At 46.7% G+C, this 25,602-nt stretch overlaps 1 protein-coding gene across 1 annotated transcript in view; it reads left to right on the forward strand.

Moving 5' to 3' along the window:
- The first annotated feature begins 1,874 nt into the window (after positions 1-1,874).
- Positions 1,875-25,602, forward strand: part of SETD1B (SET domain containing 1B, histone lysine methyltransferase) — a 47,028-nt gene continuing 23,300 nt past the window's right edge. Inside the window, exons 1-6 of the mRNA XM_056504627.1 lie at positions 1,875-2,205; positions 2,546-2,700; positions 3,121-3,219; positions 3,720-3,990; positions 7,102-7,214; positions 9,841-11,016. Of these exons, the coding sequence (XP_056360602.1) occupies positions 2,133-2,205; positions 2,546-2,700; positions 3,121-3,219; positions 3,720-3,990; positions 7,102-7,214; positions 9,841-11,016 (1,887 nt within the window). The 5' untranslated portion in view covers positions 1,875-2,132. The remainder of the gene's footprint in view (positions 2,206-2,545; positions 2,701-3,120; positions 3,220-3,719; positions 3,991-7,101; positions 7,215-9,840; positions 11,017-25,602) is intronic.

The raw sequence follows: 25,602 nt of genomic DNA on the forward strand, positions 1-25,602 counted from the left end.
GTTTACTTACCCGCACACCATAGTTGAATGCAGCTCTGAAGGTGAAGTTGTTACTCTTTTTTAAAATAATGGCTATAAATATATATATGACCTGTATCACCACTTCTCTCGTAAGTTTGCGAGCCAAAGCGGATCTTGTTAAGATAAGTTACGGATCTTTGTATGGCAGTGGTCTAGCATCAAAAAAGAGGAAAAAAAATGGGGGGAAAAAAGCTATAGAAAAAGTCCAGCTATGTTGACTGACCGTACACAGGCGAGGACTCCTGCTCGAGGCTTAAATCTACCTTCCTGTGGCAGATTTACTCTGTACATAAAAAGGACGTTCAGTGTTTTTCCACAGAGTATGCAGACACTAAAAATATTCTCCTCAATAGTTTTAGGCTGCACATGTCAGTGTGAAAACACCTAGTTAACATTTACTGGTTCTAAACAACTTCTAAGCATATCTTAGCCAGATAATTTGCTCTATAAGTAAAATATTTCAAAAAGCATAAATTAGTTTAAACAGACAAAAACATAAGACATGCAAATGAAGGCTTAGCAATAAGGACCACTTCAGTAACATTAACATGAAAACTACACTTAGCAAGGACAGAATAGATTGGGTACTTACAATGTAAGAGGAAAGAAAGAGAAAAAGCTTATCATAGTAAAATTTCCTTATTTTTTGCCAGAATTCACTATTCCTATACCTATTTTTAAAACATTACCTTTTAAGCACCAAAGGATTTAATAAAAATGGCCAGGAATCAAGTGTTTAATACGGGAGAGAAGTCTCTCTATTTATTGATCAGTCACCAGAGCTGCTTAAAGCTTAAAAACCCCCAAAACAACGAAAAAAATATAAAAAGAATGTATTTACTCTTTTTTTTTGTTGGCATTCGAAATTGTTAACTGCTGACATAGGGTGTGCCATGACCTAGTTACACAAGACAAAGATGGATCCCGAATCATAAGGGAGAAAAAAAAAAAAATCCGCATTACATTTTTTTTTTTTGTTAAGGGTTTGAGATAGATGTATATATATATTGAAATCCTTCTTCAGTGAGTCGTCTGGCACCGTGCTAGAGGCTCCCACCACCCCGCGTGGTGTGGATTCACATGGCGGATCCCCCTTTATGGAACAAAGGAAAAGCCCAGTTGGCCATTTCGCTCCACTGCAGAAAAATGGCTGCGGGTCCCGCGGCCTCTCCTTGGCTTCTGCCGCGCGGCGCTTTTACCCCGCCGCCTAATAACTCAAGCCCCATGGAAGCCGCGCTCCCATTGGCTGCGCCCGCCGCGCTGCCGCCGCCCCAGCCAATGGCGCGGCCGCTCCCGGGGCCGCCGCGGCCCCGCGCCCCGGGACGGCCGCGCCATGCGCCCGCCGCGCTCCGCCCGGCCCCGCGCCCGCCGAGCGCCGGGGGCACCGCGCCGCCCGCCTTTAATACCGAAAACAAAATGGAACCTCCCCGCTGATTGGCTGACGAGGGCTCCGGACCTTTAATAAGCAAAGCTGCTCCCCCATCCTCCATCACCCCCTCCTCTGCGTGTGTCGCCACCCCCCCTCTCCAGCCCCCCCCGCGCTCTCCGCCGCAGCAGCGCGGCGGGTCCGCGCTCCACCCGCCCCCGCGGTCGCCCGAGCTCGCCGAAGTCTTTCCCTAAAAAAAGATTAAGAGAGAGAGGAAAGAAAAAAAAAGCGAAAAAAAAAAAAACCAACCCCAACTTGTCCCACCTATAGGTCCATCTTGTTTAGAAACAGTTTGCGCTAAGGTAAATGCAGCGGGCAGATTCCACTCGCCCCCCCGCATGCCGTTAACCCCGCGGCGGGGAGGGAAAAAAAACCCGCGCGTCCCGGCGGCGGCCCATGCGGCGGCGCTCGGCGGCGGCGGGGCGGCGGCGGGCGGCCGCGGGCCGGGGGCTGCGCGGCGCGGCCGCCGTGAATGTGCAGGCGGCGGAGCGCGGTTAGGCGTTCGCGGCGCTCGCAGCGGTGTATTGTGGGATCCCGGCCGCCGCCAGCAGCGAGCACACACAATATGTGGTGGCTCGCGAAAACGGGAGGCAGGAGCCTGGCGGGCAGCCCGCGCCGGTAACCGGCCCCATGTGAGACGGGAGCTCGCCTTTCGCCGCCCGGAGACGATCGGCCGCCCAGCGCGATGTCTTTCCGAGAGACCAAGGCGGGGGAAAAAGCCAAGCACCCTGAAGATCATGGCAAAAAGCAGAGTTCAAGTGAGATTGGATCTGGTTTTTTTTCTTCTTCTTTTTTTTTTTTTTTTTTTTTTTTTTTTTTTTCTCCTTCTTCTCTCTCTGCCTCTTGTCTGCTTGGGGTGGAGGGGGGGACGCGGTTGGCAATTCCCCCATTTTGGGGCTCGCTTCGCGTTGGATTTCCTCCCTGCCTGGGTGTGTAGAGCGGGCGGCTCGTTAAAAAAAAAAAAAAAAAAAAAAAAAAAAAAGCACACCGAAACGAAGAGGTCTTTGTTGAATATTTTTTTTTAACTTTATGGTTTTTCGTGTGTTTTTTTTTCTTTTCCCCTTCCCCCTTTCTCTCTCCCCCCCCTCTCGCGTTCAGGTTGGATCAACGGAATGGAGAACAGCACGCAAGCCAGCACTTCTGTCGAGAAAAGAAATCACCATTGGAGAAGTTACAAGTTGATTATTGACCCGGCTCTGAAAAAAGGACAGCACAAACTCTATCGTTACGATGGGCAACATTTCAGCATGCCTGTGAGTAGGGGGCTCCCGGGTTTCCCCTATTGTGTCGTGTCTCCCCCCGCAGCCTTTCTCTTACCGGCGTTTTGGGGGCTGGGGGTCCCTCCGGGTCGTGGTAATCCTCGCCGTAGCGCATGTGTGTGGGAGGGCGGGTTTGGGGGGGACACGCACAGCCACCAGAGTTACAGCCACCTGACACTGTGTATTCAACTGTCAGGAGCCCAAACCTGCGGCTTTTTTCTATGTTTCCAATCTGTGTGCATTTCCCAGCAGTATTGCAATTTGACACGTGTGTGTGTGTGCGCTTTCCCCTTCCCTTGAGACAGCCTGTGCTTCCTTGGGGTTTATTTTTTCTTTTATTTTTGTCTTAAATTTCAAGTCTTGTTGTTGCTGTTTCTATGTTTTCTCTCCTCCTCCTCCTCCTCCTTCTCCCAGAACTCGGGGATCGCTCCTGTGGATTGTGTCAGGGATCCCAGAATAGGGCGAATATGGACCAAAACTAAGGAGTTGGAGCTGTCTGTCCCCAAATTCAAGGTACTGCCCTGACTTTTGGCTTTAGCTCTGGAAACTTGTTTATCTGGAAGTGAAGCCTGAGTTCCAAATACTTTAATGGACCGTTTAAATGACAGTCATATTCTTATTAACATTGCTATTTAGCAAAGTGTTTAACAATGATCCTCTTCTATGAGGATAGCAAGAAATCAATGCATGTGTCTAATGAGATCACTTGAAGGTTTTGGAGCTGGGGCTTTTGGGGCAGGGGGCAGTGGGGAGGAGGGGGGGTCTCTGCTGACAGCACTGCTCAAAATGCATCTTTGTAGCCCAGAAAGGAGCCGGTTCCCATGAATGGCTGCAGCGGCAGAGCCTCTGCTTGGCTCCGAGGTTCACCCAGAGCCTTGGAGGTTTTGTTCTTCCCCCCGAAAGTTTGCAGGATGTTTTAACCCCCTCCCTCCCGTGCCGTCTTTAGGCCCTCCCCCACGCTCGTTAACAATGCCCATGGTTTTTATCGTTCCCCGCCTTGTGTCCGTTTCCAGATTGATGAATTTTACGTGGGGCCAGTGCCTCCCAAGCAGGTGACCTTTGCCAAGCTGAACGACAACATCCGTGAAAACTTTTTGGCCGACATGTGCAAGAAATATGGCGAAGTGGAAGAGGTTGAGATTCTCTACAACCCCAAGAACAAGAAGCACCTGGGCATTGCCAAAGTCGTCTTTGCCACTGTTAAGGGTGCCCGGGAGGCTGTGCAGCACCTTCACAACACCTCTGTCATGGGCAACATCATCCATGTGGAGCTGGATACAAAAGGTGAGGGGGCACATTAGGGCCTGATGTGTTTTGGGTTTGCAGAACCCCTGCCCATCCCACTCCCAGCACAGAGGCTGGTGCAGAGGGCAGGGACCTGGAGATTAAAAATACGAAGGGAGCCGGCAGCGGGTCTGGTGTCTGGGGCCTGGGCGAGTCACGTGGAGCCAAATGTGTTGTCTGTTGCTAAGAGACAGCCCTGTAATTTGCAAAATGCTGCCATCCTGCCCGTCCCCTGCCTCTCCCCTGCCCGTCCCTGTCCCTGCTTGCTGCCCTCTCATGTCCCCCATCTCCCTGCCCCAGGCTGGTCCCTCTCAGCCACCTGCCAGGGCTGCTGGACCCGGTGGTACCTCTACTTTTTGCAAGCTTGGGATTTTTGGGCGAGTCCTGTGGTTCCTGGGACCCAAATCTGTGGGTTCTGGTGTCAGCAGTGGGGCTGAGTGCTGTCCCCTGCGTGCCTGGCATTTCATTGATGCTCAGAGCGGGCTGGGGGCTGGCACAGCAGAGTGCACACACAGCACTTGTCGGTGTGTGCGAGTGTGTAAGTGTGAGACTGGCTCTTAAAGCAACAGCAGCTCCCTGTGCTGGAGCAAGCAGCTCCCAGCCCCACTCCCGAGCCCTCAGAAGCCCAATAAAGTTTCTACAAGTGTGAAGGCATTGTGTTTGGTCTGTTCTCTCTCCTCCAAGTGTGATAGTGAAAAGGCTTTGCTAAAATCTCCCTGAATTTTAAAAAATATCTAACTGAGGAGGTGTGGATCAGTTGCTGATAGTATTTCTACATTCCAAAGGTGGCATTTCTAGTTCAAAACTGGCTTGCTGCACTTTTTCTTGGGAAAAAGGCATTGCTAACACATTTTTTTCTTAAAAATGCTGATATTTTTGTTCTCTGTTTAAAGGTTTCAACAATTTAGTGCACAACCAAAACAGCAGTTGGTGTGCCACATGTGATGGAGTAGAGCAGGATGTTTATTGACATTACTGACCACTGTTAGAAGAAAAATCACAGTAGTATTATAATATTTTCTGTTGGGAGCTAGGCTTGACCTTACATGTGTATACTTTGAAATTCTAGTACCAATAATTTTTACAGACAAGCTCCTTCCGTTGCTTTGAAATTTGAAGGTAAAAATCACATTTAAGGACAAATTAACCATTTGCAGATTTAATATAAGCTAAAGCTGTTCTGTAAGTGATGAATATCTTAATGACAATCATTTTAAACAAGCTGATTGTACTGCCTTCCTCCTTGTTCTCCATATATAAGCTATGCTGCAAGTCTTGACCAGGCAGCTGTTCCAGAAAGTTTGTAGCACAGCAGGGAAATGAGAGGGGGTTTATGCTTCTGTTTCCTGGGAGAAAATGCTGAGATCAGTTTCAAATTGCATTGCTGTTTTGTTTGCCAGCTTTATGCTCCTAATGTATTTTTTTTCACACAGTTGCTTCTCTTTCCTTCTAAAAGAGTAGGACTGTCAGTGTGCTATAATCTGTCAGAATGAAGTAAAAATGATGTGCCTAAAATAGCATTAGCAGGTTAGGACATACTTTATATATATGTATCATTTTCACCCTTACTTTCTAGTATTCTGCTTTGCAAGACAAAGAAAGGTTGGTTAAAAACTTTGTAGCAAAATAAATATTAGGAGTGAAAGTGTAATTTTTATCTGTCTGGTGTGAGCATAGGCCTGGGAATCTGAAACTAATAAATCCAGTCTCCTCATCTGAGGCAGGGTTGTTTAAAGAAACTTCTCTGTCTCAGTTTATCCATCTACAGACTGGACACAACTAGTAATTACCTGTCTTTGGGCAATAGCTAGGAATCATTTCACATCCATAAAACTCTTTGAAACTATAACTTTTCCTGCACTATGTTTGGGATCCAGGAAGAACTATGTAACAATTGCTTTATATTTTTTAAGAGTGAGTGAAAATAAGCCCAACACTTCCATACCCTTGGCATTGTAGTGTCATGTGTGGGTGGTGTGTGTTAATATTTCAAGCTTATCTTCAGACTCTTGCAGTAAAGAGATCTCTTTTGTCATGACTTAGGTTGAACTTAAACAGTTTACATAGTTGAGGATGAGGCTCAGGACTTTGTGAAATGAGATTTGAAACCCAAATAATTTCATCTGCAACATTTGTTCAAGATAAATAAGACTTTTTCAGGACAGAATTGTGCTATGGAGTGCTTTGTTTTTGAATTGAATGGGGTGATTCACAGGGAATTTGAGGTTTGATCCTGCAGGACTTTCTCATAAAAGTAGTCCTGGTTTTGGGGAGATATTGCCTGAAATAATTTGCTGGGCTCATGTGCCAGGTCTGTCCATTTTTCTATGTATTTTTATCTTTCAGAGCAAAAATTCAGGTAGTTTCAGGGTTTGATTCTGTTGCCTTTGAAGCCGATAACAGATTTCTTACAGACTGCAAAATAAGTAGGATTAAGTTTTTATAGTAATGGAAAATTCAATATTAAGAATCTGGGTCTTTGTAGACTTTAGGAATGAAAAGGCTGAGGCTCAATAATGCTATATAGGACAGTTTGCTCTGCTGGCTTTATTCTTCGAAGGATGCCACTGAGTTCTCCTTAAACTAGGGGGGAAAAAGGATTAATTGGTGTCTTTTGGAAAAGACAGCATTAATGGCTTTGTCCTCAGCATTCCCATGCATTGTGTTTGCATTAGTAACAGGCAGTTCCTATGAGCAAGGTGTGTAGGGAGAGCTTTCTGAAGTGGCTCTGGGTGTTGGCAGAGGCTTCTCCCTTGGGTGAGAGTTTCACTTCTCAAATCTGCGAGCTATTTGCTTGGCACTCTGGAGAGGAGGGAAACGGCTGCGCTCCAGAAAGCATGGTAAAGAGCAGAGCTGCCAAGGAGGCTGAGAAGAGGAAAAAGGATTTAGAAATCTCCTTGTCTTGGCTGGAGAAGGCAGCGTCTGACTTCACTTGCCCAGCAGATTATTTAAAAATGATCCCTGCGAGCTTTGAGGTGATAACTGCTCCTCTCTTGCATGGATGCAGTGAGCCAGGAGTGGTAGCAGGGTCATGTAAGTGTCAAGAATGTGTGTTTTTACATGGATTGTGATATTTGTGTTTAATCTGCTCTTGCATTGTGGTCTGTGCAGGTGAAACCCGCATGAGATTCTATGAACTGCTGGTTAATGGTCTTTACACTCCTCAGACCCTCCCTGTAGGCACTGAACAGGACGTGTCCCCAACTGGGAACGAAGCTCTCCAGGTAGGTGTGCTTAGCTTTTTTCAGAGAAAAACATCCTAGAAAATCCCAAACTTTAACATTAGCATTTTAACATTTTTAATTTAGCTTTTTTGTGTCTTGCTGTAGTTCCAATGGCTGTTACTAATTCACATTTGAATAGAACTTGCTCATAATTGCCATAGCAAATGTACCTCTGAATATGGAGCATGTGGCTGATGTGTGCCTGCTTTGCACGGGAAGTGCTTTTTGTCTTTCTGAGTGAAAAATGCCTACAGAACCGACAGAACGTGCCCTATTAACATTAGAAATTCCTGCAGTTAGGACTGGATCAGATCTGTCCCTGAGATGAGATTATTCCCTTGAAGTCAGGGGAATGATTTACAGTGGTACATTTGGCCTGGCGTCTGCGGCGTGTAATCCTCAGCGCGCACGGACTTCAGCCTTGCTTAAAGGTGTCTGAGCTTCAATAGTGCCATCAGTTTTCCAGAATCTTAATTAGTTGCTGGAATCAGCTTTTAAAAAAAGCAGTGGACAGAATTCCTGTGGGCTTCCAGGGGTCCCTTGATATTTAGGGCACAATTCTCTACGTGGCTTTGCACGATTACCTGCTTCCCTGTGAACCCCACTGGGATGAGAGGGCCAGGGGGAAGGGAGGCCTGTTTGTGTGAAGTTATCAGCCTCTTTGGCTTGTCTAAATGTACTTTGGCTCCTCATTGTGACTTAAGAACTGATTTTAGGACATCAAATTTGAAAGAGATTGGGGAAAGATTTTTTTTTTTTCTTTCTCTCTACTTTTCTGTACTCATACAACTTCTTAAAATGCCATGATTTCATTAATTCTGTGATCAAGTGTTCTCAGGACAGGTAATAGCTGTACATTGAACATGAAAATCCCATTGATCTGAAAAAAAAAATAAGTCTTCTCCCACCAAAGTACCCCAACACCACCAAGGCAAAAACCTGGTGTCCCTTTAGCAAAATCATAAAGGGGTTAGGTTTTCCTTACCTCCCAGCAAGGTGCTTTTAAAGGCAGCAGAGAGGCAAGTAATGATTTTCCTGGGAGCCCTGCTTTGAGTAGACCCTGACTGCTCATTTCTGCTGCTTCCACATCTCTAATAAAAATGGGCAGATTTGTTCCTACTCTTTTTTTTAGGGTTAACAGCAAAACACTTAATTGATGGCATCATCCAAAGCAGTCACTGCTGTAATTATCCTGAAGATTTTTTTCTCTAGATATTGTGCTCATGTGTTATATTATTGTCCTGAATTGATTTTTTTCCCAATTATCACCAGAATTATTGCTTTGTGAGTAACTTTTAGCTGTTTGCATCATAGTTTTGACACTAGAATCTGCCAACAAACTTGTTTACTGTTGTAGTTTAGTAAATTACTCCTGACATTTGCTCCTCCTTTCATGCAGAGCAGCAAAGATCTGACAGTTCTGCAATCCTTGCCTCCAGGCCATACACAAACCCCACTGAAAAACATTCCACAGCACATCTACACTAAAGTTACAGAGTGTGGATGTTGTTAAGAACCAACCATGTGCTTCCTGCTCCTTTCTGTGGGTTTTAGGACAGTTGAGGAAGAAACTTTCCTGATGTCTCTCTGGTCATGGTGTCCAGGGGGTCAAACTGAGAGCAAGTCCACACTGCTGAGTGGGTGAGATATGTGAACATGGCAGGCAGGTGAGAGTTCAGCTGGAGTTTGATAGTGCTGGCATGTTCCAAGCAGGTAATTTGACACATCTCTGCCTACCTGTGCTTAAGAGGTCTCTCCAGTTGCCTATCCTGGTGTGCTTTTGGGCAGCTGGAGCTCAGTCCATCCTCTCTTGCTGCCAGGAGGATTCTCACTGAGCTCCTGCTTTGCATGATGGAAAATTGATTCTGGAGCTGATGATAAGTGTGGCACTGTTATGACTCAGCAGAGTCTGAGCTGGAGCAGGGCTGCTCTTAGAAACCCCCTGAACGTGCCTGTGAAGTGAGTTGCAGAGCAATTACTTGGCTGCTTTGTAGATTTGTAAGGTTTCAGTTTCAAATGGCCTAATCAGTAGCACTCTGAGCATTTGTCTTTGTGAAAAGCTTTAAAATAATATTTTTCTGGCAGTTGAGAACTTTTTGTACTTTTTGTAAGTGTAGCCTTCTCCCTTGTTGCAGATGAGTGGTAGGGAGGATGGTGGATAGGTTTGGCTGCAGGCTGGCAGTTCACTCATTTGTATGTTTTGATTTGTTCACAAAAAAAGATGAATTGACAATTTCACATCTCAGACTTTTCTTGTTTTCTTCCCTGTTTGCAGTTTAGACAAGCATTACATAGTTGCTAGAAACTGGAACTCTTCCAGCTAAAAGTGGTGTGGGAGTCTGCTGTTCACCTGATGCTCTTGGGGGTAGCTTACAAGGAAAACTTGTATCTGCTTTCTTCTTCCTCCCCTTGCCGAGGAGTTACTCTTTGCCTTTTTCTTTTAAATCAAAGGGGTCTGTTAGTAATGGATAAAGGTTTATGTTTTCAGGAATGCTGTAACCTATTTATTTTTTTGCCCTGGAAATCAGCACAAACTCTTGGGTACTCCTCTGAAAACCAAACAGATTAGGCAAATATCTTTACAAAAGCATGTGTTTAGGTGCTTTTCTCTCTGCTGTTGTTACAGTTGACGGACTCCCTGAAGCGCCTGAAGGACAGTTCCCTTTCTTCCGCGGGATCCTCCGTTACCCCCAACAGCAGCACGCCCTTTTCCCACGACACAGCCTATTCCAGCTGTCGGCAGGACACCCCAAACTCCTACAGCCAATTCACCCCTCAGTCCCAGGGAACACCCCACACCCCACGCCTGGGGACACCCTTCTCCCAGGACTCCAGCTACTCCAGCCGGCAGACAACGCCCGTGTACCACTTTGGGCAGGACAGTGGGTACAAACCCAGGAGGCACGAGACGAAGTTTACGGACGCGTACAACCGCCGGCCGGGCCACCACTACATGCACAACTCGGCGGGGGTGTTCCGAGGCACAGAGCACCAGTTCAGTGCATTCAAATCCCATCAGCAGGAGCCAGTTCAGTTCTCTCACACTCCTCCCCTGAGCCACTCTAGTTCTTCGAGCTATAAATCTGCCTTCTCCCCCTACCAAGCACCAGCTGTTTTTCCCCAGTCCGAGGAGCAGCCGTTTCCCCAAGCTTCCAGGGAGGCAGAGTACCGGAGACCTGCCCCGCCTCCCACCGAGATGGTTGTGGAGAGCAGCACTGCCCCGAGCATCGATTTTGTCCCAGTGAAGGAGAAACCAGAGGAGCCTCCGCCCTTGCCCGACTCGAACTCTGCTCCTGAACCGAGCACAGCGTCCTTCTCTCAGACTCCAGAGAGGAGTGAGACCCCTGGCACCCCCACCATGGAGACTGAGATGCAGCATAACAGTTTAGACTCAAGGATTGAGATGCTCTTAAAAGAGCAGAGAACAAAACTACCCTTTCTTAACGAGCATGACTCAGATAATGAGATCAGAATGGAAGGTAGCCCTATTTCCTCCTCTTCTTCCCAGCTCTCCCCCATCCCCACGTACGGTTCGAACTCTCAGCCCGGTTTCAGGGGTCAGACGCCTTCCTCGCGCCCTTCCAGCACAGGCTTGGAGGACATCAGCCCCACACCTTTACCTGACTCTGATGATGATGAGCCCATCCCTGGGACAGCTTCTCTGAGTCAGAATTCCCGGGGGACATCGGAGGCCAGCATGACTCCCATTGATCAGCTGGGCAGGACCTCCAAAACGGAGACCTCAGAGGCTAAAGAAATGGTGCCTGGTGACCAGACCCCAACATCAGAAAAAATGGACGAGGTAAGTGAGCTGGAACAGACTTATGAAGCTTTGCACGTGTCCCTAGAGCTGGACAGGGTGGGGAATTGCACTTGTCTTTGTGTCGTCAGAGCGTGGGGTTTCTGGTGGCTTTTCCTTTTACTCGAGCCAGCTGGAAATGAGCTAGATGTGACACAAAGTAATGGTCTTGATCAATTTGCAGTCTCCAGCTTTCTTTATTTATAATATCAGCCTGCTGCAATTTATAGCTTCAGGAGAGCTCAAGGACTGCACAAGCCACCAAAGTTTGGCCAGTGCTCAGGCTGTGTGAATGTCCTGAGTGTTGACAGACACTTAAGCCACTAGAGGAGTTAATGGAGCACTTTCTGCCATTGCTGTGCTCCCTGAGCAGGGGTGTGTATGCAGGCACACACTTGCTTAACAGGGCTTTCATGTTGCACTGAAGTTTTGAGTGTATAGGGTGTTTGAAAGCTCTCCAGCTATTCCTGCCATCTGGTTCCAAAGGGAGACAGTTGCTGTGTTTTAATACTCACTTTACTCTGGAGGGAGAGAGTATCTGAAAGGGGGAGGTGGTTGTCCTGTGGGGGATGTGCTCCACTGAGTCTTCCAATAATAGAGTGGAGCTTGTTGCCTCTGCCGGGGTATTTGTGGCTGAAGGGGGAGAGAGAGCTGAACAGTGTGGAGTGGTGCCAGCAGACAGGAATTATGTTGCATGGTGTGTCTGTTTGGGAGGTCTGTTGCAGCAAATGTGAGTATCACTGCAGTGCATGTGTTGGTCCTATTGCGCTGTGTCAAGGAACAGTCAAAATACAGATCTTTGCAAATGCCAGACCTTTCTCCTCAGTGTTTATAATGGTCATGCAAGCAGATGGATTTGCTGTCCCTGGTGTGCCAGAATGCTGCAGTCAAGAGGGCTGGTCTTCTGTAAATGTCCTGAGCGTGGTAGATCAATTTAATTCACTCATGAAAGTTTATTGGGGTTAAGCTGGCAGAATGGGTTTCCCTCCAGTGGTTTGCAGTTGTGAGGTTTTCACCAAAGAAGTGGCTGTGTTTTGGGAAAGGAGGAGCTGCTCCTGTAGCCATGGGCTTTGCAGGATGCTTCACTGGAGGGAAAGCTCTGCAGCAGTTACACAGTGCAGGTCTGGGTGCTACATAGTGAAAACAATGTGACTGTGCTGGATATTTTGGTTTTTTCTGCTTGCCTTTCAGAACCTGCTGGTCCTTGCAGTTGCCAGTTTAGCCTTTGAAACAGTTCAGCTGCTTGAGTTCCCATTCATCATCCAGGCTGGCCCAGGCTCCCCTCTTGGGAGACAAGTCCCTGGCTGGTGGGGCCTGATGATGTGTTAATTAGGAATGGAGTTTTGATTCCTTAAGCTCGGGTCTGGCAAGCATAAGAGGGGACACTCTTAATTAGACTAAAAACCAGTGAGGAAGAGATCCCTTGTCTCCTTGCCTTTCTGGGTTTGTATCTGCTGTCCTTGCACTCATGCAAGTGGATTGCACCAATTCTGAGTGTGTTTAGGAAGATGAGTAGGTGCCAGCATGGTGTGTGGGGTCAAGTACTTCTGTAGCTGCCAGCAGGTTTGGGGGACTGGCTGGGATGTGATATTGTAGGTTGTGATATGGGTCTGATGTTGAAGCCCACGTTAAGTCTGTTTCCCCTTAATGAGATGCTGGTGTCAGAAGTTCACGTCGATGGTTCTGTGATACAAAGTTATGTAAGTGCCTCAATCCTGTGCAGAAGTCAGAAGGGTGGTAGCAGGGTCTCCGTGCAGGTCATTGCTGCCTTATTTGTCTCCTTCCCCCAAAAAAAGTTGCTGTTTGTTGTTGGAGCTGTTTATTCAAACTTCCTCTTGGTTACAAATCACACTGAGCTATTCTGACATGTTTGAAAAGTTGCCTGCGCCTTTCATTGCTCCTTGTGATGCAGAAAAAACGATCTCCATGTGTTTTTGCTTCCTTTCCCCACCCTTCTCCCCACACAGTTTTTTACTTTAGAAAAAGGCTCTTCTGGCTTCCCTCTCTTTTGCTGAAGGAGCAGAGCTGAACAGTGACTTAACATAGGCTGAAATTTGAGCTGCAGCTTTCCAACTGAGTTAGAGAGGAGCATTGAGTCTGTGTAAGGGCTGGAAAACTGAACCTCCAGCTTCAGCCTATTGTGATACCACTATTCAACTCCAGTCCTTTAGAGAATCCTCCAGTGAAGCAGAGGGAAGGCAGATACAAATATTTCTAGTGACTGTGTGGCTTGGGGAGCAGAGCAGGAGTGATATCTTAGTGTAGGGAAGGCTCATTAAGTATCATAAGGAAGCAATAAAGGGCAGTGAGTTTGAACTTATTTACTTAATATTTGGCTCATCAAGGGTCAGAGCAACCCCAGGCCAGCTCTCTTTGGGTGGGTGCTCTAGCTGGGAAAATCACAGGATTCATGAGGATGCCAGCAAAGTCACAAGGAAGTTTTTGCTGAGGTGATCAGTGCTTTTGAAGGACCTCCTCCTGTTTCCCATCAAAACAAGCACGATTGTTGTCAATGATTGCTGATACAGTAACATCTGTTCTATAGGTGAAGTGCTGTCAAATCGTCAGGCAAATTAACCTTCCAGACTTGCCATAAGTAAAGGAGGTACAGCCAAGCCCAGCAAATGCTCTGATTTGTCATGCAAGACCCTGGAGTTTGATTTCAAGATCCGGTATGACACTCCTAAGCCAGAGTTTGGCAGGGATTTTGGGTGTGGGAGAGGAAGGGCTCTGCATCTGTCTGCAACACCTAACCTGCCTAATCTCAGAGCAGTGATTAAGGTCTGCAGAGAAAGTCCAGCTAAGCTTAGCCAAGGGGCCAGGTTGAGAGGTGGAACAGTGGGATGTGGGCAGTACGAGGTAAGGGGAGGAAAAGGATCCTTTCCAAACAGCACAACCTGCCAGATAGGAAGGCAGGGCAGGGAGGGCTTTTTCAAGAAACTAGAAGATGGAAAAGAAAGAATGAAAGAAAAAAAGCTGAGCTGCTTTGTTATATGAGGGAAATTTTTGAGGGAGCAATGTACAAACTTTCCTTCCTATGTGCTTGAGAAGATAAAAAGGAAAGAACTGTAATAATTTCTTTTCACAGGATTTTTGCTGTTTTGGAAGTGCAAAGGTTAAGTACGTACAGTTTGACGTTTTGACATCCCATCTGAGCCAGGTCTTGCTTTGGCTTGGCTTGTGACAGGAAGAGGCCCTGCCTTTGTCTGGGGAGGGTGACAGGATTGCAGCAAGTCACTTGTATATTGATGATGCCTTTCATGTTTCAGCTTATGAATGTATCAGTTTGTGTGCATAGCCAGTGTGTAATAAGAAGACTGTATGGCTGACAATGGTATTTTTCCAGATTTATAAGTACAAAAACACTTTTTAATGGAGGGATCAGCAGTCTCCTGTCCTCCTGGTAGTTTGGCTAAGCACTGATTTACTGAGGTGGGAGGGGCGCCTTAAAAACGCCAAAGATCATCATAAAAATAAAGATCCTGAAGCATGAATGAGGTGAGAGCAGTTCTCCTGCTGTTTGCTGGGAATTGTAGCAAATGGGTTGGGGAGTGAACTGGAAATTACACAGTGCTCAACAGCCCTAGGGACCCTGAAAGCCACTGCTGTCACCAGCTGTCTCACCCGGCTGTTGTGAGTGTTTTGAATGCTGTGCTGGGTGCTGAGGTGCCTCTTGCAGGACAGCATCAGCATTCCTGGGACAAGCTGTGTGGATGCAGTGGGTCCTCTCACAGCTACCCAGGGTGAATTTCCCAGTTGTCCTTACACATAGACGAGGTGGGTTAGGCTCAGCCCCACTACAAGCTCTACTGAAGTCCCTGAGGTTACATCTGGCCTGAATTTTCCCTTTGAATTGAAGCATCTTGAGGTTCTTGTGTGGTCATGGCCAGAACTGGAAGAAATTTTTGTTGAAGTGTCATATTGTCCCTCTGGAGCCTTAGCAGGATGTGATGACATTCCCCTGAAGACACTGCCTCGTGTCTTGTGTGGCTCCATGCTGCTGCATCCCCATCCAGACTGGGCATTGTTTCAGTAGCTGGTAAATGATTGCCCATTCCTGCAGAGCCAAGTTCAGCCTTTAGTTGTTCAAACTCTAGTGAGACAAAGCAGAGCCCAGGTGTTGTCCAGGCAGTGAGAGGAGCTGTTGAGGGTTTTGGTGTTAACAGTACATACAGTATTACCCAGGGACAGTGGATACCCTTTGGAGCTGAGCTGAGCAGGAGCAAATCCATCTGTGCCTGCAGGAGGATGTTCTCCTCCTGTACCCTGCTCCCACCCATGGATTGTGTGGGTTGGAGGCAGCCCCTAGGACATCACCCTAAAGGTGGACCCAATCTCACTCTACTGAGGGATGTTTCTGGACTGAAGAGCTCAGAAGTGATTTATTCAAGGTAAATGCACATTAAGGTTGAGAAGGCAGATCCTTAAGAGCCAGGAAATTTGATACCTTTGTTTCCACAGTAACTGTGCAAGAGCCCTTATGCCCATAGGTAGCTGTTAGTATATATAATATATATAGATACACCTGGGATCCAGTTTACAGCTGGAGTGGGATTCAGCATTTCTGGAGGGAGATGGGGAAAGTAGATGGGGGAAATGGTTGCTCTGAATGTAGTCTTTTAATTGAAGAAGGCAGGAAAACCTGAGAGCTGTGATTTATACCAGTCTCATAAACACTTTTTCAAATTTTCCTGCCTCCTGAGCTCTTGCAAATGCAATCATGCCTGACAGAACCGGTTCCTAATGGAAACTCAAAAAATAGGTATCATGTTATGACCATGAATTTCCAGAAATGCAGCCAGCCAATGCCCAGGCAGCAGAGATTTGGATGACTGCTGTGGTTTTACATGTGAATTACACCAGCCATGCTAAACCGGTGAAATTAAAATGAGAGTGAACTGCTTAAGCTGTGGGTTCAGTTCTGCCCTCTCTGACCCACACACAGCAGCAGCAAGAAGCCACAGGGACTTCAGGGGATCTTGTGGAATTTAAGCTTGTTCAGAAGAGAAAGGCAGCACACAAATCCCTCAAAAGGTGATTTAAATGTGACACTACACTGGCCCCTTTGAGAGCTCAGTGGTCTGTTCAGCTACTGAGTCCTGAGGAGGGAGCAGGACTGCAGCCCTGCATCCCCCCAGGCATGCTGAGGGTCAGTTCCTAAATAACCTGACCAAGGCAAGGATGCCCAGGCTCCCAGAGCAGAGGAAGTGCAGGTTGTTATTCTATCTTTTTTTTCAGAATTGATGCTGGAAGACCACAGGCAGGGACTGCTTTCTTGTACACTGATTCATTTACCACATGACAGCCTGCTGCTCCTACAAAAATTTATATGAAGCAGAGGAGTCTGTTCGTTTTTGCTAAGTTGTATTTTTCACTTTTGACTTTTTGTATTTGGCTCTGATTTGATTCTTGGAGTGCTTGCAGAATGGTTAGCAGAGCAGAGGGCTTGACCAGACAAATGTTCAATAGAGGAAGCAGCAAGAGGTAACAAGCCCAGTGTCAGTTTTTACAGTCACTTTTTCAGAGCAGTATTGCATAAGGTTTCACCTGGCATTGCTGATGATGCACCCCTCATGCATGTATGCTTGTGGGGGGAAGGAAACCTGCATGGAAAAATATTTGGCTGTTTGTGGTTTGGTTTTTTTGGATACCAAACAGCTCCAGTAGAGTGAGAGAACATGTCTCTGGTTGATAACAGAGCTGGAAATGGTGAAATGCTCTGGAGTGTAACTGAAAAATAGAAAGCAGGCTGTGGTTGGGAGGCTGAATGGTTCTTTTGCTCTCACACCAGGCCAAGGCTTTGAGGCTTTTTCATTTTGCATACCTGATAGAATTGACATAGCCATTCCTTTTTATAAATCACTGTTGCTGACAATACTCTCACCACTAGCTCAGTTTGTTCTGTTTCTCCACCAGTGACTTTCTGTAAATTTTCAGTTCCTGGTGGACTGGCTTTGTGTACTTGAACTGCTTGTTAATAGGTAGAGTATTGCTTATTTTGTGTTTGTGTAATCTGTGGATGCCCCTGCACTGCAAAGTTAGATCCAAATTACAGTGTTTAACCACAGCACATAGCTTATGGTGGAAGAATATCCAAATCTGAGCCATTGGCCACCTTCCTTTTGCTGCTTGCAGAGTTCTTCCTATTCCTTACAACACTCAGGATTTAGCAGTGACGATATTGAATGTTCAGATGTCAGAAATGCAGGCTGTGAAGCCTCACATTGAAGTGACACATTTTCCTCACAGTTTCTCCAACCCATTATCATTCCAGTTGCATTTCGCATCTGATGGCTGTGAAAAGTGACCAAGGGAATGCAGACAAGTTACTGGATGGCGGCGTGTGTTGCAACATGCAGTGACACTGAGAAAACGTGCCAGTGTGTTAGGTAATCAGTAGAAATATTGAGAAAATAATTGCTGTTAACATATTGTGCTGGCAGCCGCCAGAACAGCACTAATTTCTGGGTCTGGTTTGTGAAGATGCCGCTGTGTTCTATATGTGTCTGTGTCTGACACAGAGCACTGAGCAGACGAGCTCTTATTCAAATTTCTGCTGGCTGCTGCCTTTCCTGGAGCCCTCTAAATAGATACAGTTCATCAGTAGAATGTTTTTTCCATGCTGCATCAATTCTGAGGTCCGTGACTTTGCCACCCCCCTTCTGTTAATTTTAATTTTCAGTTTGGGGTACTTTTTTGTACCTAGTGAAGATGGGGTAGAACTCAAAATGAAACTTGTGAGATCGTTAATTCTGTGCATCATGTACCTGCCCATGAGGGCTCCTTTGCCCCAGACATGTTACTGCTGTCTCAGGATTTATTATGAAAGTGCAGTGCTTGCTTTTGGATATGCCCGTTCATCATGACCAAAAGATTGCTCACATTTTGTGCTCCTAAAAACAAAATAATTTAAAAAACACAAAGAAGAAAGAAAATGGTAAAGGAAAAAAAAAAAAGTTAAAAATGTTATTTTATTTGCATAGTGCTAGAATAAGGTCAGCGCCTGCTTTCACACATTTCCAGCAGTGCAGACAGGCCTCATGAAGTGGAAATAGCAAGGCAGCAAATTGAGGTTTCTCATTTCTCTCCAGGCTGGAAGAGGTGGAATGGGTTTGCTCCTCTGGCTGCTGCAGGGGTGTTGCTCTAGGAGCAGTTTGAGCAGAGGAAGTTGTTGGTGGCTTGGGCTCCAGCAGTGGCTCTGAGCACAGAGGGCACCGCAACAGAAACCGCCTGGACACGGAGCTGGCAGCAGTGCCTGTGCTTGGGAGCCTTGCCTGCAAAAGGGCCAGACAGCTGGAGCTCACCTTCCAGTTTTCCTTCAACTTCAGCACATTTAGTGGTGTTTGGAGTTGCTGGCTGCTCCAAATGGCTGTGTTTGGACTGTGTGTTTCTGGGGAGTTGATAACAGTGTGCTAAGTGCAATTACCACACACCTTTGACCAGCTCACCTGTGCTTTGCCCAGTCTCTCTCTGTATCAGGCAGTAAGCCAGGGAGATAGTTAGGAAAAGGCTCTGAGAATGGTGAGGAGGGGAGGAAGAGGAGAAACAAAGATGGTCTTGCCAAGTTCGAGTCCTTCCTGTCTCACCTCCTTGCCTGCACCTTCAAGCATTCAAGGTGGGATTTCCTCAGTGCTGCACTGCCCAGATTCCCTGTGCCACTGAGTGCAAGGGCACAGAGCCTTAGGAAGAAGAGGGCTGAGGATGCTGCAGGGTGGGTGACATCAAGGACAGATGGGGTTTTGTTTTTCCTGGGCCTTTTTGCTGTCCTGATCAAGAAATCTGATGTCTGCTGATTTTGTGGGTGGAGTGGAGTGGGAGTTGCTCTTACATCCAGATTTTTTCCACAAGAACTGTGCTTGGCAGCGAGCAGATACTTTTATGCTTATGTCCAAGTGGCCTGTCCTCCTGCTGGGGTGTGGGATCAACATGTGTTGCACACACCAGGGAGACATTCCCTGTGGAGCCTGGGGAGGGATTGCTGAAGCAGGCGGCTTTTTTCCAGATTTCCCTTTTCCCAAAGGAGCTTGTTATTTCTGCTGCCTTGTGTATCCCAGGCAGAACAAAATATACTTATTTGAGGTGATAGCAGTGTTGTTTGGTGGAAGCAGGAGCTGGTGTGGTGCTGGCACGTGGCTCTGGGGACTGTTTCCCAATCCAGTCTTTGTTGCTAAGCAGTTGCCAAACGTGGCATTTTGGTTGGCAGATGTGGCTGAGAGTTTCCAGTGCAGATAATTGAAATATTGTCTTTGAAGGATGCAGATAAATGTGAGCAACTGTTATCATGGTGCTACAAGCATTTTGCTATTGTCAGGGAAAAAAATACTTGGAAAATATGAAAATCCTTCATACTGCATGAAATTATTCAAATTGCAGTAATACAGAAAGGGCAATCTACCAGTGGAATGTATGCTATGGAGACATGTGTGAAAGATGAATTTTGACGAGGGAATCTCAACAAATTCATTTGCTTGTTAATATAGTGTCAGGTGTATTTCCCAAATTACCTCAGAAAAGTGGAAACAGCAGATGGGTTTGCAAAGCTGGGGTGTGTTCCAGGTCAGTGAGAGGCAGGCAGATGGTGAGGGTTTGGTGGCAAGGGGCAGAGCCCTGCAGGAGGATGGTGTTCTGATGCTGGGGTTGCTTTTAAATTCCCTGGGAGCTGGCATCATGCTGGGAGCACCCAACCTGACTGCAAGGCATGAGCTGTGAACCCTGCTGAGTTGGATGTTCAGGCTTCAGCTTGAGGAAGAAGTCTTGTTGCATGACTTTGTCTTGGGTTGTTGTTGGGACACACATGCTGCAGTCAAAAAAGGGTCAGTTTTTGCAGTATTTTTACTATTTTAACCGAGTTCTGGTATCAATTGCACAGTACAATTGTGTTAGTGAAGCACAACTTTTAGTATCACATCCAGTGAGATGCATTGATGATGGTCAGTGGTAGAACAACCACTGTGCAGCTCTGGTGCTTCAAAAGGTGCTGAGGGCAAACGGTGCTAAGTAATAAACAATGAGCTGCAAACCAGCACAGCAGCTGTTCCTGCAGAACTGCTTAAAAAATAAAAAGATGCCCATGCCTTCCTGCTGGCCACCTGGATCAGTGAACAGGGCATGGAATGCATGAGCACAGAGCTGTGTTTGTCTGGTTTTGTGCCTTTCTCACAACTGTTTCACATAACACTTTGAATAAGTAACCTGCCTTTTTAGACTTCATATATAACTTCTAACTAATGAAGCAGTACTAATAGGAATGCTGCTTTAAAAATACAAATAAAGAGCTGTGTGATGGAGAGGGGTTTAGCTGTGTCTGCTCAAGAGTGGGCTGTGGTGGTGATGAGCTTCTGCTCATCTCAAGCATTTTTAGTAAAGCTCTTTAAAGCAGGTAGTAAAGAAGTGAGTGAAGTGTCACCAGCATGGGGAGGCCCAGAAGAGCCTGAGAGCTGGAGTGGTGGGTGTGAGGAACAGAACATGGATCAGCTGGTGCTGCCTGCTGCTGAAGGGCTCTGCTGTGGTCCCACTGCCCTTCCACTTGAGCAGTCACCCATGGGAGAGCTTGATTACAGCTCTGCTGCAGGAGAGACTTCAGACTAACTCTGAGTAAGCAAGGAAAAGGCTCATCTTTACCTTTTCTTGGCTGGCTGTGCTGTTTGGGGTTCTTTCCTTTGGGTCTGCAGTGGGTGCCATGCAGCAGCCTCTCCCCTGGGGTCCCTCCTGACCAGCACTGCTCAGCTCAGGAGTTTCTGCTGGACTGTCTTCCACTAACATCAAATCCATTATTCACCCCATCTGCACTCCTGAGCCTGTGCAGTATCCTGTGACAGTGCTGTGCACAGCTGAATTTTGTCCTAGGTGAAAAGTGTTTTCATGTGTTTGTTTAAACCTCCTGCTTGCTAATTAGGGGACAGGTGGGGAAATCAGCACACTTTACCTCTTCTCTCTTTTTTGCATGTTTTATGCCTGCACAAATGCCAGTGGGAATGCAGCCCAGCTGGGGGGGTGTTTCCATTATGGTGCTTTAGAACACTTGTGGTTTTACAATTTATTTTGCATACAGTGGGGATAGTTTGATAGTAAAAGTTTGGTGTCTTCTTGAAGGCCATGAGAAATGTTATGTCCTGCACAGGGATTATTTCTATTAAGGGATCAACTAGTCAGCAGTTGGCAGCTGCAGGGGTTTTGTTTTTGTCACCCAAAGGGAATGGTAGGGGGGAAAAGTTGTATTTCCCTCACTGAGCAGGTTTTGAAAAAGGACAGCTTGGAGGTATTTCTTGGTCTTTGTCTTAGAAAGATTTTTATTTAATTAATATGTTACATTCCTCAATTGATGAGCCTGATTCTGTCCTCTCTAACTTCATGCACTTAGTTAAATCTGAGTACAACAAGAAAAGAAAAGTCTAAGCAGGAAACAAAGCAGTGAAATATTCAAGCTGCCCTCAGAGAGAAGAGAAATGTTACCAAAGGGGAACTGTTTCTTGCTGGCCTCACCCTCACTTTTGAGGAAGAACATCTACTCAGCTGCTGGAAATAGGCTCCTCAGAGTGAAGCATCTCCTGTGCTCTAGCTGGGTTTTAATGCATCTACTGCTTTGCTGGGAAGGATTTGCTAGGGTTGTGTTGCAATGCTCAGAAAATGAGGAGCTGCTAAGCTCATTAGGGTGCCACTCATCTCTTGTGGTCACTGCTGTGAAGGACTCACAGCCAGGGAGGGTTTGTGTCCCCTGGGCCTCCCATTCCCTGGGGCCACCTAGCTGTGTCCCAGCAGACCCACAGCATTTGTGCCACCTCCAGTGGGGGCTTTGTCCAAACTGGGTAAATGCTTTTTGTCAGTCAGGATCCTGTGGGCTGGCTGAACCATCTTCTCTGCAGCAATTTTTCTGGGAATTCAGAAATGCAGCAGATGTCCTCTTGTCCTGTCTGGGGTGATGGGAGTGGCTGAACCCAGAACAGAAAGCCACAGGTTTCCTTGTTTGAAACCATACCATGCAGCCACCATGACTGCAGTTAGGATGATAACAAGGTCCTGAAAACCTTATTAACAGTGTGTTACCTCTTTCATGCATATTTCTTTTCAAATAGCTGGTGCTGGGCTAGAACAGAGCTGCTGGAAGGAGAGTGGTGTGAAGGGCAGATGGGAGTGAGCAGGAGAGCCTTAAAGGATGAGACTGATGAATCATCTAACAAAAACTCTTTTCTTTTGCCCATTCTCCTTCAAGACCCAAAATTCCTTCGTTTCTGCCCTCTCTTCTGAAGAGACTCAACATTGCACAGGTTGTGTTGGGTACATCCAGGTCTTGCAAATGAAACCACTGTTGGTACTAACACTGAAATGCAGAGAGCACTGAACAGGGCACTGAAAATGCTGCCATAACCATGATAGCCACGTGATTTCAGATACCCAAGGGTACAGCAGTACTGTGTAAAAGGGAAGAGTATCAAACTGGACTAGTTGTGCTGATTAGAACTGTTTAAACACACCATGTGTACTACCTATTCTTCAACAGGCTGCTATCAGCTGGGGAGCTAGTCTGTTTTCCATGCTTATCTCTTTTCTTATCACCTTCTTGGTAGCAAGATCTGAATTCATGGCTCCATTTGACCTAAGGTTTAAGTATGAGGGTGAGGTCAGGGGCTGGCATGTGAGCTCCTGCCTGGCACTGAACTGTGAGGGATCTGTGTACTCTGCACATGCAGTTATTGCATGTGCAGGGTTGGTTTTTTTTTTAACTTATAGGTGGACTCTGATCCAATGTTACCAGTTCCCTTTATCTTTGATTGTAAAGTGCCTTCTTTAGAAATGTGGGTGCATTTCTGCACACCAGTGTGAAGAGCAAGGCAGTGTTACAGAATCACAGGAAATGAGTTCTGTGCACAGTGTGATTTCTTCTGAATTCCTTGGTTTTCTTTGCATCTTTAGAGAAGAGGATGCTGCCTCAAGCTCTGCATCTTTTGTGTGTGGACAGACCTTAGAATAAAATAATAGCTGAGGTGGCAGAAAATGACAGAGGAGCCCATTGTGTGCATACCAGTGCCTTTCTGTTTTTCAGAGATTGTTCAGTCCCTCTGTTGGATTTGGCTGGTTAGTTCCCAGAACTCTGCATCACTGAACCTGGTGTCTGAAAAGGGCTTTACCTGGGTAAAGCCAGTCTGGCTGTATGAAAGTCTTTGGGAGAAGCAGAGAACATTCCCTGACTAATTTATCTGTAGGGGGTATTTTCTTGCCACTCTACCATCCTTTTATGCATGACTTAGCTTCCCAGCCGACTAAGGCCTTTGAAGTAAGATTGCAAATAGCTCTTCAGCTATCCCTTCCCCCCCATCTAAAATAGGGAAACCAGAACAACCATTGCTGTGGGAAGAGCCTGCCTTGTTACCTGGCTTCCCAATGTTAACACCCCTCTCTTTTCCTCCTTCCTTTCCCTGCCTCCTCCTCCCCCCCATAAAGAAACCTTTTTTTTTTCCCTCTTAATAAGATCTACTTAAGACTTAAGGGAAAAGGCCATGGTTCCATGAGATGGTAAATCCAATTCTAGGGTGTTTCATATGAGATGAAAACCCTGTGGCCGCATGATGCTGGCCCTGAATTGGCACTCATTGGCCCTGCCAGTTTGGATTTGTGCACAGAATGCAGGAGGGGGCCTCACATGGGGGCATGCACGGGCTGGGGGCCAGGGACTCCCCTTCTCCTGCTCTCACTGGATTTTGTGACCTGCCCAGGGGGATGCTCACCTTGGTCTCACTCAGATCTGTGCAGTTGGCGTGTCTGGAGGTTTCCAATCTCAGCATTGCTGAATGTGGATCCCAGGGATGTTGTGTTGGCCTCTCCCTGCAGACACTGGAGAGTCTCTTGTGCATGGGAAGCCCAGAGCTGATGTCTGGCTGCTCCACAGATCCCAGTTTTGATGGTCCTGCTGACAGGAGCAGTGTAACCACATCATATGCCATGGGGTTTGCAGTTTGGAGCCTCCTCCTCTTGGGAGGGAGAAAGACCTGAATTGAGCCATCCTCTTTGTGGATGGCTTATTAACACTAACAAACAGAGCAACCTCCTCAACCCAGCTCTCTTTGCCAGTTCATCTCTTCAGGAGTTCTGCTGAGGAAGATCTGGCAGTTGTTTTCCCACTGGCTTAATTCCTGGCTCTGAGGATTCCTGTCCTAGGAAGCTCTTGCAGTAGGCTCTTGAAATCCATGTTGACAACTGGACTGTGGTGCTGTCTTGCCAAGAGAATGGATTTTTGAAAGTACTGAATGGTGATTGAATGTTCTCCCCTTGGGATCACATTCCTCAAGCTGTCTTTTTTCTGGATCAGTAAAGATCTGTTTACCTCAGACTGTGCCACATGGGCTTCCCATCTCTGTCTTCTTGCTTCACTTGAATTGTCTGTCCTTCCCTGCACCACTTGCTGAATTAAAGTTCTTAGCCTTGTGAAAAAGCCTAGCAGCTGCTTGGGTGGGTGTTTCTTACTCCAGAAACTTTTTTGACTTCTGGAAGGAAGAATCTGTGCATCATTTCCTACAGCCACTGGAGATCCTATGTACAGTCAAGTAAAAACAGCCTGAACCCCTCCTGTTCAATCATTGCATTCATTTTCTCCTATTTTTTGTGGGGTTTTTCTGTGGACCATTTCATGCCCTGTGTCACATCAGGGGCTTTGCTTTGGGAAGTACTGATTTAAGCCACTGCTTAGTTCCTTTCTGTGGAGATGTTGATGTTATTCCACTGTCCTGCAGGGAGACAGGATAATCCCCTCTGGAGTCTGAAACAGGGCCTTGAAGTGTGGAGACCCATTTCAGCTGCTCAGTGAATGTGAGGCCTGCAGGAAATGTGCTGTGGATTTGCAGGAGGCTGGGCTGCTCTTTGGCACTGCTGCCCATCCTACAGGACTCACTCTAGCTTGTTTTGTCATCTTGATTCACTAGATTTTCTGATGATGGCATGGGCAGCTGTCCAGCTCTCCTGCTGTCCTTAAAACACAAGTCAATTTACTTCTGTTCCTGGTGTCAGATAATGCTGGGAGTGAGTGAGGAGACCTTTCCCCTTTGTAAGCATTAACCCCATGTGCCTTCCCCTCTCAGGAGCCCTTCCTGCCCTACACTGACAGCCCTGTTGAGCTCCTTCCCTACATCCTTCCAAATCCCTGCTGGTGGCATCTGCCCGTGCTCAGGATGGTCTAATTAGGGACCAGCACCTGATGGAGCACATGGTGAGACACAGGCAAGCACCTGGCATTTCCTCAGCCCTGTCCCCCTCTTCTGGGACCAACAGGGTCTTCTGGGGAATTCTCCCTCTATCCTTCTGTGGTTTGAGATATCAACTCAAAGTTCCCTCTTGGCCTTGGGAAGGAAAGTAAGTGGTGTAAATTGGGCTGGTGTTTGCAGTGCTCTTTGTTTACAGTGAGCACTTGGATATTATTGTCACTTGTTTTACTTGTTGGGCAGCCCTGTAGGTGTGGGGAGCACTGTCTGTGCCAAAGAAGTGCTGCAAGCACCAGACCAAAACACAACCTGAGCCAACACAGTGTGTGTTAGGTGGGATATTGTCATCACAGAGGGCTTGAATTCTTTTTCAGGTAGTGAGAGGTGCTTTGGCAATTGG

The sequence above is a fragment of the Oenanthe melanoleuca genome, chromosome 15, assembly GCF_029582105.1.
Source record: "Oenanthe melanoleuca isolate GR-GAL-2019-014 chromosome 15, OMel1.0, whole genome shotgun sequence".
NCBI classification, from domain to species: domain Eukaryota; kingdom Metazoa; phylum Chordata; class Aves; order Passeriformes; family Muscicapidae; genus Oenanthe; species Oenanthe melanoleuca.